Consider the following 21306-nt stretch of genomic DNA (forward strand, 5'->3'; position numbering starts at 1 on the left):
AGGATAGAACAATATTTGGCAGAGACTAACAATGTATCCAGGGTCACAACAAATATGTTAAGGAGAAATGTTTTACTTACGGTTCTCACCTGCTGGATGATAAAGTGAAAAAAACACAGAATGACAATGGACGAACCCAGGCAACACCATCAAAAACATAAAACTACCTCACACAAGACACTAGATTCCACACAACACCAAAACCACAAAACAACCTCACACAACACCCTAAAATCCACACAAAACCTCTTTAAACACTAAAACATTCCACAACACCCTAAACACATCTCACAACACCCTAAAACCTCTCAAAACCCCTATAAACCACATAAAAACGTCTCACAACACCATATAACCCCTAACCACACAATAACATCATACAACACCCCAAAACATCACAACAACACCCTAAAAGTTCTCAAAAAACCCAACAAACCACATAAAACCTCCCACAACACGCTAAAAACATCTCACATTGTCTTAAATCCTCTAAAAATATAAAACCACATAAAAACATCTTACAGCACTCTAAAAATCACATAAAAACCTTTCACAAAACCCTAAAACCTTAAAAAAAAAAACATCCCACAATACAATAAAAACCTCTCACAAACCCCTAAGAACCTCCCACAACACCGTAAAACCTTTAAAAAAACCTAAAACCACATAAAACATCCCACAACACCCAACAAACCACATAAAACCTCCCACAACACGCTAAAAACATCTCACATTGTCTTAAATCCTCTAAAAATATAAAACCACATAAAAACATCTTACAGCACTCTAAAAATCACATAAAAACCTTTCACAAAACCCTAAAACCTTAAAAAAAAAAACATCCCACAATACAATAAAAACCTCTCACAAACCCCTAAGAACCTCCCACAACACCGTAAAACCTTTAAAAAAAAACTAAAACCACATAAAACATCCCACAACACCCTAAAAATCACATAAAACCTCCCACAACACCGTAAAACCATAAAAAAAAAACTAAAACCACATAACACATCCCACAATACCCTAAACACCTCTCACAACACCCTAAAAATCACATTACACCTCCCACAACACCTTAGCACCTTTCAAAAAAAAACTAAAAACAACATAAAACATCCCACAATACCCTAACAACCTCTCAGAACACCCTAAAAATCACATAAACCTTCCACAACACCTTACAACATCTAAAACAACTAAAACCACATGAAACATTCCACAATACCTCGCTTAAAACATCCCACAACACTGTAAAACCTCTCAGAAAAAACTAAAAACCACATAAAACCTCCCACAACAGCCTTAAAACACTTAAAATATCCCACAACTGTCAGGACTCTGCCACAAGAGTCTGTTTAATATTTATGTTTTATAGGGGCGGTTTCCCGGACCAGGATTAGCTTAATCCAGGACTAGGCCTTAGTTTAATTAGGAAATATAACTAGTTTTAAACAACATGCCTTACTAAAAACATTACCTGTGTGCATCTTGAAGTAAAACAAAGGGCACTGATGTATTTTAAGATCTGTAAGTGAAAGTTGTTTTCAGTTTGGAGAGCTCTTAAAAGTGTTTAAGTCTAGGACTAGTCTAATCCCTGTCCGGGAAACCGCCCCATAGTGATGGCAGGGTCCTGACAGTCTCTTGTTTCATGTGGAGGCTCATGCCTTGTTTATTGTGGCATGTGCCTCTGGTGTCTTGTCTCTAGTCCCTGCCCTGCTTGTTCTCCCTGTTAATTATTCATTATTAGTTCATCCCTTGCACCTGTATTGCCCTCATTAAGTTCCCCTATTTAATCTCCTCTTGTCTCTTGTCTTGTGCTGGTTCATTGTGTTCATTCGTGCCTTGTTATGCTGTCTGTCATGCTGTTCTTTAGTTTAGTTTTTAGTCTTGTTAATCAAGTTGTGTCTGTGTTTTATATATCATGTTTTATGTTGAATTTTGCCCCCTCGTGGGCTTTTTGTTTAATGTTAAAGTAATAAATGTTCTATGTTCACTCCCCGATATCGTTTGCGTTTGGGTTCATTCGACCTCTGTTCCTGACAACAACACCATAAAACCTCCCACAAAATCTCCCACAACAGCCTAAAAACACATAAAACATCCCACAACACCATAAAACCTCTCGGAAAAACAAACAAAAAAAAAACACATAAAACATCCCACAATACCTTTAAAACCTCCCACAACAGCCTATAAACACTTAAAACATCACACAACACCATAAAACCTCTCGGAAAAACTAAAAACACTTAAAACATCCCACAACAGCCAAAAAAACACCTAAAATATCCCACAACAGCATAAACACCTCAGAACAGCTTAGTAACCATGTAGTAAGACCCTGTAATCACTGACATGATATGGTGATTATTCCACAAGTTTCACAGAAACTATACAAATGTTGTGTTAACCCAACACACTAACACATGATTAACTACACACACACACACACAGACAGGAAATCAAGCTGTGCTGGCAGTGTGTTGTTGCTTTTATAGAGTCAATCTTCTCTGTGTTTCATAGTTGGACCTCCAAACTGCTGTTGGTTTTGGATCGGCCCGTCTGCCTCTGCATGGCTTTGTGTGTGTTATTTTATTCAGCTGGTAGGATGTGAGAAGAGCAGAGGTCAGAGTTCAGCGGTTGTCATGGAGATGTCGGATGTCTAAGAGGACGTGGCGACCGGGTCTGATCCGACGGGTCAGTGGGAATCACAGCAGAATCCAGCTGTCTTCCTGCTGCCGTGGATGAGACGTCAAACCCCACGGCGCTGCTGACGGTTCGGTTCCGCTGAACCCACAGAGATCTGGAGATGAGCTATCACTGTGTTTCCATAGTGAAAGACAAACTCTCTCTTTCTTTCTTTCTCTCTCTCTCTCTCTCTCTTTCACACACACACAGAGTTTCTACAGAACAAAACAAACTGAACTGCTGGCTCCCACACAAAACACACATCTCACACACAGCATCTTCTCTTAAATAACCTAAAAACAAAACAAAAATGACATTTTTGGTTTTAAGACATCTAACATGGTTTTACAATGTTATCATGTTCAAAAATACGGTGTTATCATGATACCTTGGTACTTTTGTGTTCATTCAGTGCTGTGATTTATTAAAGTCCCCTCATATTTTCCACTTTGGAGTGAAAGCAGCTTTTTGTCCCGTACAGTGATGATATTCATTTATGAATTCTCATCTGTGTGCTGGTGGATCACAACAAAACAAGCTTTTATTTGTGAATATGTGGGTCTATTTAACTATATTTTGAGGACAAATTTGTGAGCAAAACCTCCCTTGAGAGATCCTCATTTGATTCACACCGATCCAGACATTCTACTTGAGAATAGTTTCTCAGCGGATCAATGTATATTAGCCTTAAAACTCTACAATAATATAGTCATGTTTTTATGTACGTATGTTTTACATATTTACAATTATAAATATATATATATATATATATATATATATATATAACGTTTCACAGTTTAATGAAAACGTTAATCAGAGCACGTATGTGATGCAACAAACTGTGTTCACCTGATGACTTAACCATGACAACTGAACTGTGATCGAGTGCATTGCATCATAATCACAGTTAAAAACAAGCTGTCATGCTAACTTACATTTTTTCATTAATAATTATTTAGTTATTTATAATATACAATGTCAATTAAAAAAATCTAAGCAGACTACATGTTTCAGTTTTTCTCATACGGCAAAAATATACTGTATCATTTTAAATATATTTTAAAATATACCAAAAATGGCCAAAAAATATATTTTGAAATATGTTAACAGAAAATATTTTTCACAGATATTTTATGGCAATTATTACCGAGCCCCTAAGGGGACATGGAGCAAAAATTAATTAAAGTTTAGTTTTGCGTGCGCACGTGAAACTATCGCGTGATCACATGAAACTATCGCGTGCTCACGTAAAACTTTTGTGTGCAAACGTAAAACTATCGCGTGCGCACGTGAAGCTAAACTTTTAAAAAAATTCGGCACATAAAGGTTTCGCGTGAGCACATGAAACTAAACTTTAGATTTTTTTACGTCAATGTCACCTTAGGGGCTCGGTACAATTTTTTTATGTTTTGAAATATATTTTAAAATAAATACATTTTAATATATATTTAGTCTCTGTATACTTCAATCCAAGGAAATACATTCACATCGGTATGAAAACATACTTTAGAAATTTTACTTTGTTTTTGTTGGCAAATAATATACTTTTTGCCATATGGAATGTTAAATTAGAAATAAAATACATTTTAAAATATATCTTGATATAGACGGTTTCATCGGACGCACGTGATACATGTCTGGATCCGAACCTTACTTCCGGTTTCGTTTTTTTAATGGTCTGACTGATTGCTAAACTGATCTCTTAACCAAATGGCTCGTCGAAAATAACAAATGTTTTGTAATCTATGTGTTGTTTTTTTGCTAGTTATATAAATAAACTCTTTTTAAGAACTTTGTTGTTATTTATTCTTAGCGGAGTTTACCGGAAGTTCATGCGGACCACGACAGCCGCTCGTTTATGTTGTTACTGCGTGCTGAAACCGTCTATATAAAGGTTAAAACTAAATATATTTCCAAATTCAAAAATAATTTTTAATTAAGCTTTACTTTCTACAAAATGCATTTAGCATTTATTTTAAAACATATTTTGGTCAGATAAATGTATTTTTTTGCTGTATGGGTTTGATAGTACTTGTAGTCTAGCTCAGTGGTTCCAAACTTTTTCAGTGTGCGGCCCCCTTGTGTACGGTACATTCCTTCGCGGCCCCCCAAAGAAAATTTGTGACAAAAAACTGTTCTAAAACTCAACATTTTAATAAAAAAAAAAAAAACCATTTAATTATACAAAAAAGTTGTGCTTTTGGTTAGTAGCCTTATTTTTTTTAATTACACAAACTTCATGATAAATTAATGTATTTCAGAAAATGTCATAAAGCTGGGGCCCCCCTGGCACCATCTCCCGGCCCCCAGTTTGAAAACCACTGGTCTAGCTAACCGCTAACTACGTTTATGTGTAGCTTATTTAACTGTCCAACTACAGATTTAAAGTATCTTCCTCAACATTGCGAAATAGACCATATATACTGTCATTATCAGAAATATTATTATAATTTTTGTATACAACTTTAATATCCGCACCATTATGCACTGCAAAATCCCCGGTGTTAAATTAAGATAGAGATTGTAGATTTAAGTAAATTGTTTAAAAAGTCAAAAAATTCAGTATTCATGGAAAATAAAATGGTGACCAAATATATATTCTCTATTGGTTTTAACTTACAGAGCTTTTCAAATTTTATTGTTAACAATACTTGCCGGAAAGTTTATGTTGTGCCTCATCATGAATCACCCCATTAATCGCAACAAGGGTGACATAATTTATGTTGCAATGCATGATGGGAGTCATGAGTTTTATACTATGGTGGATCCCAGCATGCTTTGCAACATTATGTTTGTCACCATGATTCCGATTAGTGGGGTGATTCATGATATCTGCACGTGAGGCGAAAAAGTAATTCCAGCAAGTATTTAACAATACAATTTGAAAAGCTTGGAAAGCTATGTTACTGAAGTCCAATAGAGAATAATATACATAGGATTAATATCTAATTTTCTATGAACACTGAATTTTTTGACTGTGTAAACAACTTGCATCTATAATCACTGTTATAAAACTATATAAACTTTGCTTTAACAATCTTTACAACAAATTTTGTGTTCAGTAAACACTGTTGCAAAGATCTCAAAGACAGAAACAAGAGTCAACCCACCCAACTAAAGGAACCACAGATCACCATAATGGTGACCAAACAATTTCAAAGTAGACAAAAGTCAGTCTGGTTTGTAATAAGAGAGATGTCTTTTCAGTTGATTTTATCTAAGGCAGTGACTGGAAGTTGTAGTTGTAGTTCTGCTCATTATCATCAGGTGTCTTCAATAATCAAATAATCACTCAAATGATTGCTTAATTATCTAATTAACTCTAACACTACTTCGGTGTTACTTTTAACACCCTGCTGGTGGTACCCATATAAACACCGAGCCGGTGTTAATTTAACACCGGGGATTTTGCAGTGTGTGAAGAACTTTCATGTAGTTAGCATCACCGTACACATCGGCACGCTGAATGTCTATCTGCGCATGCGCACATCACAGAGCGTTTATAATCCGCTCCAAATGACTTGTTACCCCATTCTAACCCCCGATCAACTTAACTGCCCCTCTACCCCACATCAGGGTCCCGCCAGCAGACGGCCTCTGTTTCCACGGCAACCGTCGCATTGATGCAGAGAGAATGTAGCGTCTGATGTTGTTTGGAGTGTGAATGCTGAGAGCCGCGTGTGACGAGCGCTTAGCAACAGTGCGGGGGCCGCGAACAATGAGGTCCTTATGGGCCCCCGCTGGACCCCTCATGAGAATTCAGTGTAGGAGGGAAAATCCTGAGAAACTACATCTCTCTTATTTACTCTGTGTGAAAGACACAAATAACCATTAACATCACTCGCATACTCAACTGTAAAAGATTTCAAACTCTTTTATTGGCTGAATGCGACCAAGTATAAAAGATACAAAAAATCTGATCTGATCTGTTCAGCTACATCATCTTCATTAGCTATTATAATAATCATACTCTAAATAACGTGTTAAAGTCTATGTGTATTATTTTCCTATAACTGGCACAGGTCAGCAGATTGACATCAGACAGAGAGTCAGACAGTCTTTGATATGTGTGTCTGATAATAATCATCATCCAGAAATCATGTTCTCAGCCATAAAAGTTCATCTGAAGAGGCCGTTTCTCAATCCATATTCTCTATACATGTTCTTTAAAAACGACATACGATTGAATAATAAGGCGAAAATAAGTGCAGAAAAAATGCATTGAAATGTTTTCAAGTGTGCTTGACGGTCCATCCAGCAGTACAATATTTACACATAAACAAACTATTAGTTATTAATACAAAACAAATACATTTACACCTAGTTACAATTGTTCAGTTTTATGTATTCATACAAAATACAAAGCATTGTTTTTATTATAAACATGGACATTTCAAATACTTTACATAAGGAATAATTGATGACGGGCTGTTGAATTATTAGAAAATAATGCACAGACAAGGTGATAAAGCGGCACGACGCAAAGTGGAGTTACAGCGCGAGTGTGCATTATTGTAAAATAATTCAAAGGACCAGAGTCAATTATTCCTCTTATACCACAGTTACCAAAAACATTGCTCTGCTGGTTATTAAAAGACATTTGACAGATCAGGTGTGTGTTTATAGAAAAATAATCAACACCTGTGAAACATTTCTCAACCAATCAGAATAAAGCATTCAACAGCCCGTGGTATAACCAGAAATAAACGTCTACCTTATATTTCACACAATATAAATGCTGTACATAAATTTATGGATATTAAAATTGACATACATTTATAAAGTTCAAGTGTTTATTTTTCATACGCACAGTGATACAACTTGCAGTGAAATGTAGGTTATGTAGAATATTTATACACTCCCAGGATATTTATATTCATATCGCAGCTTAATATGTATAAACCATATACAGTCGAACCAAAATTTATTCAGACACCTTCAACATTTCTCACATTATCACAGTTTATTCGCTATAGTTTATATAATGGTGACATGATCTTTTTTAATATTTGACTTGTTTTGGGCATCTATCTGTTGGACTGAATAAATTAAAGAAGGTTGAATATATGTGTTAGATACAAGTACACAATTTAGGGCAACCAAGCAATCCTTAATTTTGTTCAGTCTGTGGTGTAAAAAGGTTGCATTGCGCTTAAGCAAAATGGTCAAGTCAAAGTCACCCAAAGTGTAATTTTGGGTCCCAAATTTTTATCAGTTTTACTGGTATGAAGAATTTTTGGGTATAATATGCTTACCTGCACCCACTTGTAAAAAAATATCAAAAATGTTATCTGGTTTCTGAATCATTTTTGGTTTGACTGTATGTATAGATATGTATAAAGTGTGTATTGATTTCCTAACACTGAGTCAATATGGGTTTGGACCAGGATCTGATCGGCCAGTGGCAGACACAAAGAGTATTCTGATCATGAATATAGACCATGAGTTACTGTAATAATTAAAGATGCACCTCAACAATATATCTGTGCCGATACCGATTACTTATGAAGCGTTCACACCAAATGAGAATGAAGCGTTAAGCGCGAGTGATTTATATTCAATGCAAAGTCAATGCAAAGATGCGATAGAGAAGTCAAAATGTTCAAGTGTCCAATTACGTGCGAAAAGCGCGATTTATTCACTTAATTTGCGTCTGGTGTGAACGCACAATTAGAATGGCATCTACCAGTATCGACACATACCAATAGTTTTCATGTTACTCTTTGTTTACATTCTTATGCTCTGAAATCCTAGAAGTGCAGAGTGTACAAGCTTCAATTCAAAACTTAGTGGAAAAATTTGCGTTTATCTACCGATTATAGACCGATATATTGGTGCATCCCAACTAATAATGATTTTCCACAGAAGTGGGTGAACTATTCCGTCACAATGTAAGCTGTGGAGCTTAAATCATTCACAGTTTGGATAAATGATCACTGATTTAGTACTGGAGCCCAGCAGCTTCTGATCAGAAGAAAGTTCTGGCACGTTCAGCATGGTGTACCGATAATCAACTCGGCAGGACCGTCCTTAACTTTATCAAAAAACATTGCTCCTGAAACGATCTTTAGCTTATCCTCCCTGACGGACACAAGAGACGAAGGCAAGGATGAGACGGCCGTAGCGTTGGTGGTACCAGATGATGCTGTTGATGAAGAAGATGGGTCAGGCGTGCATTCATCGCAACAACAGCAGCAACAGTCCATGAAACCACGTCCAAGAGATCGACAAAGGCACAACAGCAAAACGGGCGTGGCACCTGCACGCACAAACAACAGGAACTGACCAATGAGAGCTAGTAACGCCCGCGTGGCCACACCCACTTCGATGCCTGCGGAGGCTAGCACGATATTCCAAGCGTTTTCTGGTAAACTGCACGCGGCGTACACGGCCGCCAACGTCACTACCGTACGCATCATCTGGCGCTCGCGTCGCTGCTGCTGTTTTTTCGGAGATGAAGACGATGATGTGGATGAAGAGGAGGTTGATGATGGTCGTGCATGCTTGGTTTTGGCGTTTTCATCCGTCACGTGTCGCGTGAGCAGCTGACAGGCGGCGGTGAAGAGCAGAGGCAAACAGAAGAAACAGCCGAAGGTCCACCACATTCTGGCCTGATGGTAAGTCAGCACGAGCGAGTACAGCATCTCAGGGAGGTTCGCAGACGGCTCTTGACTGCAGGAATCCACCGGAAGACCCGTCCGAGGAGAAACTTCCTGTACCAGCTGCCACATCAGCAGCTCTGGAGCCGCCAGGACCAGAGACCCGATCCAGATCACAGACAGTTTGGCCAGGATAGACTGACAGGGCTCGATCTGCCGTGGACGGGGCTGGACGCTGGTCACCGTGTGGAAACGATCGATGCTGAGAGCGCACAGAGAGAACGTGGTCACACCGAGTGATGTCACCTTAAACACATAAACAAACATTAAATAACACAAAGCAGACCGTGATAATGAAACATTTTTGGGGTTGGATGTTACCATGGTGATAAGTTACTACAAAAGTATTACTATACTACCATTGCCTTCACTGTCAGATCAAATGACACAGAGATTAATATTAGGAGCAGATGTAGGTCGACAAGCACACAAACACACTCTCAGTATACACACTCCTGTCTTTAAACACACACTCAATACCACTAAAGGTTTATTCAACAGACTAATGAGTGCGATTAGTGCCGCTAATTACCCAGAAGTCTCATTTACATCACAAGAGCTGCTGCTATACACAGCAACCGTTCAAATAAACTCAACAAACTACTGCAACACACTGTGATTGATTACAACACGACATTTTAATACACTAGCATTATCCAGAAAGACTGCAAATCACACATGTGTGATGGGTGGATAGATAGACAAATATGTGGAAAAAACGTGTGAATACAAAAACCACCATTTGGTTATTAGTAGTATAATAATAGAGTAATTGCGTTAGGCACACACACAATATTTGCACCAATTAAAAGATAGATGGATGGACGTACAGATAGACAGACACATAGATAGAAAGGTAAAAAAGTGTAAATTTGTAAAAACAACAACAACAAACTAACCCTAATGCTAACTCGGTTATCTATGCTGCTTTCAATATATCTTGGATCTCAGATAGATGGATGGATAGACAGACAAACAGATATAGACATAAACCAACACCAACAGAAAACACAGACAGACAGACAGATAAAACGATAGATAGACAGACAGACAGATAGACAGATACACGTGCGTGATATTTACATCAATTTAAAAACAGATAGACAGACAGATATGAATAGAAACAAACACAAAAGGAAAACACAGTTAGTCAGACAGACAGACAGACAGACAGACAGACAGACAGACAAACAGACAGACAGATTGAGAAAAAAATTGTAAATTTGCAAAAAATACAAATTAATTTGGTTATCGCGAATAATTGCTATATGCACGCCAATTTAACAATACATGCATAGACAGACAGACAGACAGACAAACAGACAGACAGACAGACAGACAGACAGACAGACAGACAGACAGACAGACAGACAGACAGACAGACAGATCGAGGAAAAAATTGTAAATTTGCAAAAAATACAAATTAATTCGGTTATCGCGAATAATTGCTATATGCATGCCAATTTAACAATAGATGCATAGACAGACAGACAGACAGACAGACAAACAGACAGACAGACAGACAGACAGACAGACAGATCAAGAAAAAAAAGGAAATTTGCAAAAAATACAAATTAATCAGATTATCGTGAATAATTGCTATATGCATGCCAATTTAACAATAGATGCATAGACAGACAGACAGACAGACAAACAGACAGACAGACAGATCAAGAAAAAAAAGGAAATTTGCAAAAAATACAAATTAATCAGATTATCGTGAATAATTGCTATATGCATGCCAATTTAACAATAGATGCATGAACAGACAGACAGACAAACAGACAGACAGACAGACAGATTTTACATTTGCAAAAAATACAAATTAATTCGGTTATTGCGAATAATTGCTATATGCATGCCAATTTAACAATAAATGCATAGACAGCCGGCCAGCCAGACAGACAAACAAACAAACAAACAGACAGACAGACAGACAGACAGACAGACAGACAGATCGAGAAAAAAATTTGTAAATTTGCAAAAAATACAAATTAATTCGGTTATCGCAAATAATTGCTATATGCATGCCAATTTAACAATAGATGCATAGACAGACAGACAGACAGACAGATAAACAGACAGACAGACAGACAGACAGACAGACAGATAAACAGACAGACAGACAGATCAAGAAAAAAAATGGAAATTTGCAAAAAAGACAAATTAATTCGGTCATGGCGAAAAATTGCTATATGCATGCCAATTTAACGACAGATGCACAGACAGACAGACAGACAGACAGATAAACAGACAGACAGACAGACAGACAGACAGACAGATAAACAGACAGACAGACAGATCGAGAAAAAAATTGTAAATTTGCAAAAAATACAAATTAATTCGGTTATGGCGAAAAATTGCTATATGCATGCCAATTTAACGATAGATGCAAAGACAGACAGACAGACCTTTTATTTGTAAAAAAAAAAAAACCCACACAACTCTGTTATCTCAACTCTCAATTGTGATATGACCGTTTACTATATTAGCTCGGTTTTCGATATATTTTGAATCTAACAGGTAGCCAGATGGATGTATAGACAGACAGAAAGATATAGATATAAACTAACAGACAGAAAACACACAGACAAAGAGATATGTAAAAAAACTACTTGTACATTTGAAAAAAACCTCTCCCCAGTTACCGTTGACATACCGCGATATGCCGCTAGTTACGATCGTTTGGATTTCGATATATCGTTGGGTCTAGCAGGTAGCAGATGGATGGATGGATGGATAGACAGACAGCCAGATATTAATAAAAACCAAATTACAAACACATAGATATACAGACAGATAAACAGACAGTATGGATGTAGACAGACAGATAGATATGATCACAGACAGATAGATGGATGGATGGATGACACACCTCCACGTATGGCACTATTCTGCATGAGAGATCACCCATAAGTCTTCTCTTGGTCAGCTCGTTAAAGATCACCACAGGCAGACAGAAGAACAGAACCATAAAGTCCCACAGGGCCAGACTGGCCAGCACACAGTTCCACGTGTTCTTCAGGTAATAATTGTGCCAGACGATACACATGAGCGCGAGATTCCCCACGATACCCACAGAGAACACGATAAGCGCCAGCAGCATCACCGCGTACGCGCTGTACGACTCCTCCGTCATAGGGTATAACGGGTTGTGCACGCGCAGCGACCCGTTGAAAGTTCTGGGTGTTGTGAAGAACCCGTCCGGATCGGGATGGGGTCTCGGGTGTCGATGGCCGTGTCGGTCTTTCTGCTTTGAGCCGCGTGGGACTCTCTGGACGTGATGTGCGCGGGTCGTGAGATCTTCACTATCATCATCTCCTTCCTCCCTGTGATGATGATGATGATGGGTTGATGAAGAGCTCGGGTGACCCAGCAGTAGGGTTGCCAACCGTTCCGTATAATACGGAATCGTCCCGTATTTGACACATAAAATTCTTGTTCCGTATTGAACTGATACGGAACGCAGTTTGTTCCGTATTTTATGAAAATTAATTCAGTGCAAATACATGACAGACACATAGCTTATAATATGTCAGCCATGAACAAAGACCGCGTCATTTGTATAAGAAAACCCTGACGGTGCGGTAATGTCTCCCTCTGTTTATCTATGATCAGCGTAGCATTTTTAACATCCTGCAGCCACGTCAGGGAATGCCCTTTTAATTGGTCGTTTCAGTCATGTGATGTCGCGTATCATAGCAACGATGACGACAAGTGACAACAGCGGGAAATGTAAAAATGACTGCATCCGAGCAGCCGGCGAAAAAGAAACGAGCACAAAAATATAGAATTGAATGAGAAAATGACTACCCGTGGCTGGAATGCGTGAGGGACAATGAATACACGGCCAATTTTACCATATGCGATCGCGTTTTTTCTGGTTGTCACGGCGGAGTGTGTGATATAAAGCAGCACGCATGAGGAGATAATCACAAGAGGAGGGAGAGACTGCGGGCACAGGATGGAGCTATGTCAAGGTTCTTGATCGTCAGTCGTCTCCAGAGGCTCATATGGTATGTAATTATGTGGATTTTTAAAACTCAAATATAGTTGATAAGAAAGTGATTATATTAAAAGAGATAGGCTAAACCTGTACTATCTCTCCAGTGCTCTCCCTCTGTTCCTGTGTCCCGGTCCCTCCCGTCTCAATGTGTCAATCATTTCTGATGGGTTTCTTATTAAATAATTATGGATTTAGATTGCGCAAGGTTTAAAAAGGGGGTGGGGTCTAAACCATTCATTGTTGGCAAAATGATCATGATTGCCTTTATATTTCACATGTGGTTCAGTCTTGTATACTTATTAGGCATACTTTGCTTTTCATTAAATATTTAGGCTTAAGAAGTTGTATGAAATATATTTATCTAAATTTATTAATTAGTTTCCACTGTTTTCATCAGAAGTCTTCATTTCAGGGGTAATTTTTTTCAAAATTGACTTTCGTGGGGGCATGTCACCGGACCCAGGCACCCCCCCCCCCCCCCGTTCCTTATTTCCATTTCAGAAAGGTGGCAACCCTACCCAGCAGTGAGGGCGAGGAAGACTCCATCAGACTTATCTCCAGTGTGCGCTTATCCGACTGCACTGACCCAACGAATAAAACCAGACAAAATAATAAAATAAACATCATTATGTGATAGCAATACAGTGGTTCAGTTGTTAAAGTAACGCGATGAGCTCCGGGTTATGATCTGATGTTGAAGAGAGAGAGAGAGACTTTGAATCTCAAGTCAGATGAAGTTTTGCGCTCCTCTGGTGTCTCCAGCTCTGATAAAAGTTTTCCACTGAATTCATGATGGGACGCTGGAATAAAATCTGCCCCCTTGTGGGCAGTAGGGGCGCAAAAGGGGGGTAGGTAACAGGTGCAACGCATAAGATTGCCATAGGGGGCGCCAAAGTCATACCACACGCACACTAAAAGCACACATATAAACAGTAAAACAGTATATTTTAACAAAAAAAAAAAAAAAAAAATGGATGCTGATTTTTGACACATTTCACAAGTTAGTTGTAATAGATGACTTTATGATTATTTTTCTGGAATATAACTCTGGCTGTTCTGCTGTTGATTTTGCACTTAAAATTTATTAATATATTAGGGAAGTTTCACTTGCGTAAAGTCAAAATACTCTCGATGTTATGATGCATGTTTTTTGTGTTATGTTTAACGGAAATGCAATAAATAATATTAAATTAATAATAATAAAATAAAATAAAAAACACAAACAAATGGACATTTGCACCCCTAGTGGGCAGTATGGGGTCCAATTTTATCTTCAAATACAAAACACTGTGTTAAAGACTAAGAGCAACTATTTTCCGAGGGTGTATAACCCATCATAATTCCTCCCACTTTGACTTACAGCCTTTAAGTTAACTCCTGTTAGCATTGCATTGTGAACGAATCTTTCAAACATGGTGAGGAGCGTCACATTTCCTGTTGATGTCAGAGGTATTCAGGCCAATCACAACGTACAGATTAGCTGGCCAATCAGGGACACAGAGCTTTTCAACTCTGTGCATTTCAGGAAGATAGTGAAATCTGGAGCTACAAAAATTTACGGTTTTTGAAAAATAATTTGTTTTACCATAAACCACGCAAACACATTTTATTATTCCAAATACACAAAATAACCTTGTTTTTTAGCAACGAAATAGGTGCTCTTTAAAGGGATATTTCACTTAAAAATGAACATTCTGTCATCATTTTCTTATCCTCATTGATCTAACCTGTATGGATTTATTTTGATAAATGATTGATGGAAGATATTTTGATAAATGTAACTATTGACTTCCATATAGGAAATCAAGTATTATAAAAGTGCTGTGATAAATGATAAAGAAGATATTTTGATAATGATGGTATAGCACACAGCTAATTGTAATTGACTTGCATAGTAGGAAAAACAAATATGATAGAATTCAATGGGTACAACTAGTGCTTTCTATAATTTATCAAAATATGTTCTTCATCATTTATCACAATACTTCCATAATATTTGTTTTTCTTACTATAGAAGTCAATGGTTACAATCAGCTGTGTGCTTACCATCATTTATCAAAATATCTTCTTTTGTGTTCATCAAAATAAAATAAAAACTCATACAGGTTTAGAACAACATGAGAGTAAGTAAATCAATACAAAATATATTATAATATTTTCAGAATAATATTTTTTAATTTTTGGATGAACTATCCCTTTAATCATACACAAAAAATGTTGTATTTATATGTGTAATATACTGTTCAGACCATGATTAAATGTTGTAAGTTTCTGAAACTCTAAAACACTTTACAGTTTTAACGTCTTAAAAACGATATCACATATTCTTTTTAATGTCCAGTTTTTATATTAAGATTTTAAAGACATACTTTTAAAACGTCACTGTGTGAAAACGGTAAACAGTTATTTATAGAGGTATTCGTGAGCGGGAACGCCCCCCATGTTGACTTCCAGCCAATCGCTGCGCTGGCCGATACCTGAGCGCGAAAGGCGTGAAAGCGGAAGTGTCAGTCAGCGGGTTCGAGCGGCGGTGAGTTATAAACCTTCTGTAAACCACCACAGTCCAAAATGAGTTTTATCTGACTGACCAGCCTAACTTATCCAAACACGTACCGTTCACACGCTCATAATTCAACACACAATAAATCTGATCAGAGTCATCTGTCTGATAACGCGCGTGACACCACTGAAACAGACAGAAAAGCAGATAAGACGTTTGTTTTTCCACATTGTACGTGTTAAACTGACTGTCATCTGTCCAACATAGTGTTATTAAAATATATTACAGATACTTTTTTAAAGAAACCACATTGTCCTATGTATATTAACAATTCAGTGGGTTATAAAATGTTTAAGTAATGTTAACAAATCATTAACAGCGCTTTTCAGAATTGTTTAATTGTTCCAAAGCACCTTTAACTTACATGAATAAAAACAAGAGAAACACCGAAAAATCAGAGGACAGCAAAGTACAGCGGCTAAATTAAACCGACTACTAGAGAGCGGATTAATGTACAGATATGTAACATAGTTCTAAGTTTAACTAATGTCAGCTGACTCCAGAGGGGTTGAAAAAACTCCTATGGGGAAAAACCCAAAAACTTTGTAGGAAAAACCTTGAAAGAGAGCCAGACATAGCTGATCCTAGAAGATATACGATATATTGACTATATTATACAAAATGTATGTGAATTAAAAGTTTTAATAATTGAAATTAAAAGTTAAAGAACGCTTTTGGATGTCCCTGTGTAGACTTGGGTGATCCATTAGAAAAAAATGTACTATAAAATTTATTAAGAATTAAAAAATATAGAAATAAAGTGAAGTGGTTGCTGGTCAGACATTGATGGGCATTACAATGATGGGAGGCCAGTAGATCAGTGGTTTTACGGCAGTAACTTTACTAAAATGGATGTATTAATATGAATACCTCTAAAAGTTCCAGTCAGAGTACTACCAGTAATTTAAAAAGGTGTTTTCTCCAAAAAATCTAAGATATGTATAAGATATATATAAACATAACATTCATGGGTCAAAAGAAGAATGTTACCCGTGACATCACAAGATGAACCCATTAATAAACTCTGCTAAAATTAGAAACAAAATTACGCGGATGTAAAGTCTTTTGTGTGAGGGAGCTATTTTTATCTAATCTGTTTCTTAAAATAACCTCCAGGTGTGTCGTCCCCGGGGCTCAGACGTGACGTTTTGGACACACCATCATGACAATACTCACTGTCTCTAATAGCAGCCCTCGGGGTAAACACTGCTCTTCTCATATTCACTTACAAAACTTCATGAATTTTCACAGACTTTGACGTTAACTAAAGAAACATTTGTGACAGGTTTAGATTTTATCAACGTATTTCTTTAGCACAAGATTAAATGACTTCTTTTAAATTGAGAGAGAACATGTTGACAGACCCTCATCAGACACTTTAAGTTGTTTCACAGACATCGAAACTCTGTGATTGTGAGATGATTGTTGTGTTTTCTAGACAACCACTGAAACTTGAGTCTTGATTCATGATGTTTGATTCATGTTTGACTGAAATAGGAGTCTGTAATCTGTCTGTCCTCATCTGACTCAAGCTTGTTTCTATTGTTTTCTCTTACTTCATCATAAAAACACTTTCAAAGGATTTTATTTCATGTTTCATGCACATAAAGAAAAACGCATCAAGTTCTATTAACAATAACAGTTCTTAATCGGAATTAAATTCTTGAAAACGTTCAGTTGTTAAAAATTACATCCTGTTTTATAGGGCTGTGCAATAAATCATGTTTTTTTTTAAATTTTTGATTCAAACAATTACAAAGACAAGATCATCGAGGTAAAACATTTATTGTGCGATTAAAATATAAATTGCGTGCTGCTGGACAGATGTGATTGTAAGGCTTAGTCTTGTATTTTATGTGTTACTTTGTTTGTATGGATTGCGGTTTTTACTTATACTCTATTTTTGTTGCACAGCACTTTGGTTGCAACTTCTGTTGTTTTTAAATGTGCTTTATAAATGTATAAACTACACTAAACTAAACTACACTACACTACACTACACTACACTACACTACACTACACTACACTACACTAAACTAAACTACACTACACTACACTACACTACACTACACTACACTACACTACACTACACTACACTACACTACACTACACTAAACTCATACACATGTAGCCTATTGCAACACTTACTTTAGAAAATGGTTAAATAAATGGATGTTTTCAAAGCTACTTAGTAATTGTTTTAAATAATTAAAATTTTGCAGAAAAAAGTAATAATAAAAAAAAAATCGCGATTGTGTTTTAAGCAAAATAACTGTGTTTTGAGTTCCCCCCTAAAATAACCATGATTATGATTAATAATAAAATAATAATAACCGTGATTATGATTTTGTCCATAATAGAGCAGCTCTACGGTTTTATACAGTTTTTATAATCGTAACTTCATAATTAACGTCTCCTTGGCCCAAACTACCCGACTACCCTAAATCCAGTACAGGTGTTCATAAATATGAATAGAATTTATTTAATTATTTAACATCGAAGTCAGTGCAAAAAGTTCGTAAACACATTTAAATATGTCAAATGAATTTATATTCAAGAAGTATACATCATAAATGAAGAAAGAGAAAAAAAATTAAAGCAAGTCTAATGCATTGATAAGCCCTTATAACCAGGTTTACTGTGGTAAACTATAGTAGACAGTGTTGTTTGTGTGACCACAGTGGGGCAGTAAAGTGTTGTGACTCTCAGCTTTACTTTAACTACAAACTGCAGATCTAATGGAGAAACACATATAAATCTCATTTCTGGAGGACTTTCTACCATAAATAATTTTGAATCCCATCATCATTTTCACCCCCATTGTGCACCAATTTTTACCCCAGTTGGTGTTTTGCTAAACTGCAGTAAGTGTAAACTGAATAAAAAGAGATTAACTCAGAAATACCCAGAGGTAAAAATCTAAATGAACATAAATTGCATGTGTTAAAAGTTGACCTGTGATAATCATACACTTAAAAATCCCCTAACCTTGATTCGGTTTTTCTGCAGAAATATGTGCAGCATGCAGCCGAAGCAGGTTTCACATTGAGATTTTGCACGTCTGCTGCAAATGTTTGCGACGTATAACAAAACACTCTGATCGGACCCAGAAAGACGGGTTTTAGAAAATTTGATAACCCTGAGACCCAACAACAACTATATGTGTACAAGTGTTAAAACTCTGTGTGTGTGTGTGTGTGTGTGTGTAAAGTGCGGCAATGCTGTTTGTTTAGCGTGTGCAATATTGTGTGTTTTTGTGTGGAGCAGGTCATGCAGATTAAAGTTTTCTGTAAACGAGATCCATTGTGTCGCCGCGCATCGACCCGCTATTGTCAAAGCAACTGACTTCATTCTTCTGTTGAGAAACCAGACCGACCAGACCTGCTGGTTACTTACATAAGTTCAAGTCAAACACGGTGCAGTTACGGTCAACATACTTCTCTCATTCCAACCGGTTATTAACTGGGTTATCTGGTTAATGATCACATGCACCTGAACTCTGTTGATTTTGATAGAGTAGGGCGTTAAATTCGGTTGAACTTATTAAAAATGACTCAAAGAAGTATTGTTTGCACAGGAATTACATTAAAACATTCATTTTTTTAATCCGTGTACTGTTTATGATTTTGAAAGAAACAAAGGTGGTGCAAAACTCATCACTAACAGTACTAGGGTGTAGCTATAGGTGTATTTGTAGTGGTTGTTAGGATGTTGTTTTGAGTTGTTTGGTGCTGTGCATTTATTAAGGTGGTCTACGTGGTTATTAGTATGTCGCTATTTGGTTGCTAAGGTGTTTTGAGTTGTAAGTGTGTTGTAGGACTGCATAATAATTAGGGATGCACCGATATATCGCCAAATAATCGGTATCATGCGGTAAAAGCTATTTTTGACACTATCGGACGATAGTTTAAAAACAGCCGATAGTCTTGATATATCCTGTCAATCAAAATAAAAAAGGAACATGCAATGAATTGGAGCTCTGTGTATAATAAATGTAAAAAAATCACTAGTTTAATATTTAATATTAATGGTCATTATATGAATGAATAACAAATAAATGAATAACATAAATGTAATCTTCAGAATTTAGTTAATGCAAGTTAATATAAACACCAAATATCGGTATCTGCCGATATCTGGTATTTGGGTTGTAAATAGTTATTGGGATGCTTTTGGACTAATTTTGAATTCTGTTACGGGGATCTGGCAAACCTTACAGACTAAAGCAAAAGCGCAAAAGAATGCTGCTTAATAAAGATTTAATCTCGTCCTTTAATTTAAGTGAGTTTATATTTGTTTAATTGTTGTTGGGTTTTCAGAAAAATAGTAATGAAATACAAACTAAACATCTGTGTTAAAGTAAGGGGGAATCCAGGTTTTTATAACTGTAACCACACATTTATATCACTTTCATATCATAATGGATTATTTATTTTGTTAATAATGAATAATGTTAATACTCATCAAGTCTAAAGTTGAAAATTAAAATGATTTTATTAATCTGTGGCTAAATATCCTCACCAGCACATCCCTGAAGACTCAATATGTTTTGTTTATATATATGTTGACATTTTAAGACGTTTTACTATTAGCTTTTTTATTTAAGGCTCAAATATTAAAATAAAAAAGATTATATTCAGAAACCTCTGTAGTAGTGTTTTGCACTTTTAAAAGTACACTTCTACACATGAATACCCTCATTTAGTGCTTTATTTAGTAAATATTTAGGTTTTTATCAGATTAGTTGGAAAATGAATCGGCCGATTAATCGATTATGAAATTAATCGTTAGTTGCAGCCGTAGTGTGGTATGCATTTACTAAGGTGGTCTAATGTTTGTTAGTAAGTTACTGTGCGCTTTCTTCCTAAATTTACAGACAAGCTGTGGTAATAGTGATGTTTGCTTTAGCAGTTATTTATCAATTAAAAAATAAAATGATTACAAATAAACTTGTATTAAAGGGGGTGAGTATTCATGAACATCTCTCCATCATTCTGCAGCGTGTTAGTGTAAACTCACCTTGAACTTCACACACATTCTGTTGCAAGTCATCTGATTATAAACTGGTTTGATTTGGTGTTATGCTCCATTTTTTACCGGACTCTAGTTTAACCAGTCTTTCACCAAACCTCCTCACCACTGCCAAGCAGGAAGACAGATTTAGACAGATTTGTAGGTTTATCTGTTCATCGGATTGACAAATATTCCTCTCTGTTTGTATGTCCAACTTAAAACCACCATGTCAATATTTAACCAAACAGACTTTTAGGTTTTTAAATATATAGTGGCGCTAAATGTTTTTGGACACTCAAGTCAAATAAAAATATCAAAGCATGTGTCACCGACAGACAAATATTGCTAGATGTTTTCTCAGAACTAACTTTATGTTT

The 21306-nt window shown here is 36.5% G+C and overlaps 2 protein-coding genes across 4 annotated transcripts in view; one reads left to right on the plus strand and one right to left on the minus strand.

Annotated features, from left to right (window-relative positions):
* Window positions 1–6547: 6547 nt before the first annotated feature.
* On the minus strand, window positions 6548–21129 carry LOC141363006 (G-protein coupled receptor 37-like 1). Of its 2 annotated transcripts, none has more exons than XM_073865434.1 (2): window positions 20936–21129; window positions 6548–9596 (listed from the first exon to the last, which is right to left on the minus strand). In XM_073865434.1, the coding sequence occupies exons 1-2, from the start codon at window positions 20966–20968 to the stop codon at window positions 8682–8684; spliced, it is 948 nt and encodes a 315-aa protein (XP_073721535.1). In that variant the 5' UTR covers window positions 20969–21129; the 3' UTR covers window positions 6548–8681. The 2 variants fall into 2 exon arrangements, with proteins under 2 accessions (XP_073721535.1, XP_073721534.1); XM_073865433.1 differs by lacking the exon at window positions 20936–21129 and adding an exon at window positions 12226–12620.
* Window positions 17064–21306, plus strand: part of LOC129453258 (C->U-editing enzyme APOBEC-2) — a 33182-nt gene continuing 28939 nt past the window's right edge. For both annotated transcript variants that reach the window (XM_055217405.2, XM_055217406.2), the window contains exon 1: window positions 17064–17115. In XM_055217405.2, coding sequence (XP_055073380.2) covers window positions 17079–17115 — 37 coding nt within the window. In that variant the 5' untranslated portion in view covers window positions 17064–17078. The remainder of the gene's footprint in view (window positions 17116–21306) is intronic.

Source organism: Misgurnus anguillicaudatus, unplaced genomic scaffold (genome assembly GCF_027580225.2).
Source record: "Misgurnus anguillicaudatus unplaced genomic scaffold, ASM2758022v2 HiC_scaffold_31, whole genome shotgun sequence".
Taxonomy (NCBI): domain Eukaryota; kingdom Metazoa; phylum Chordata; class Actinopteri; order Cypriniformes; family Cobitidae; genus Misgurnus; species Misgurnus anguillicaudatus.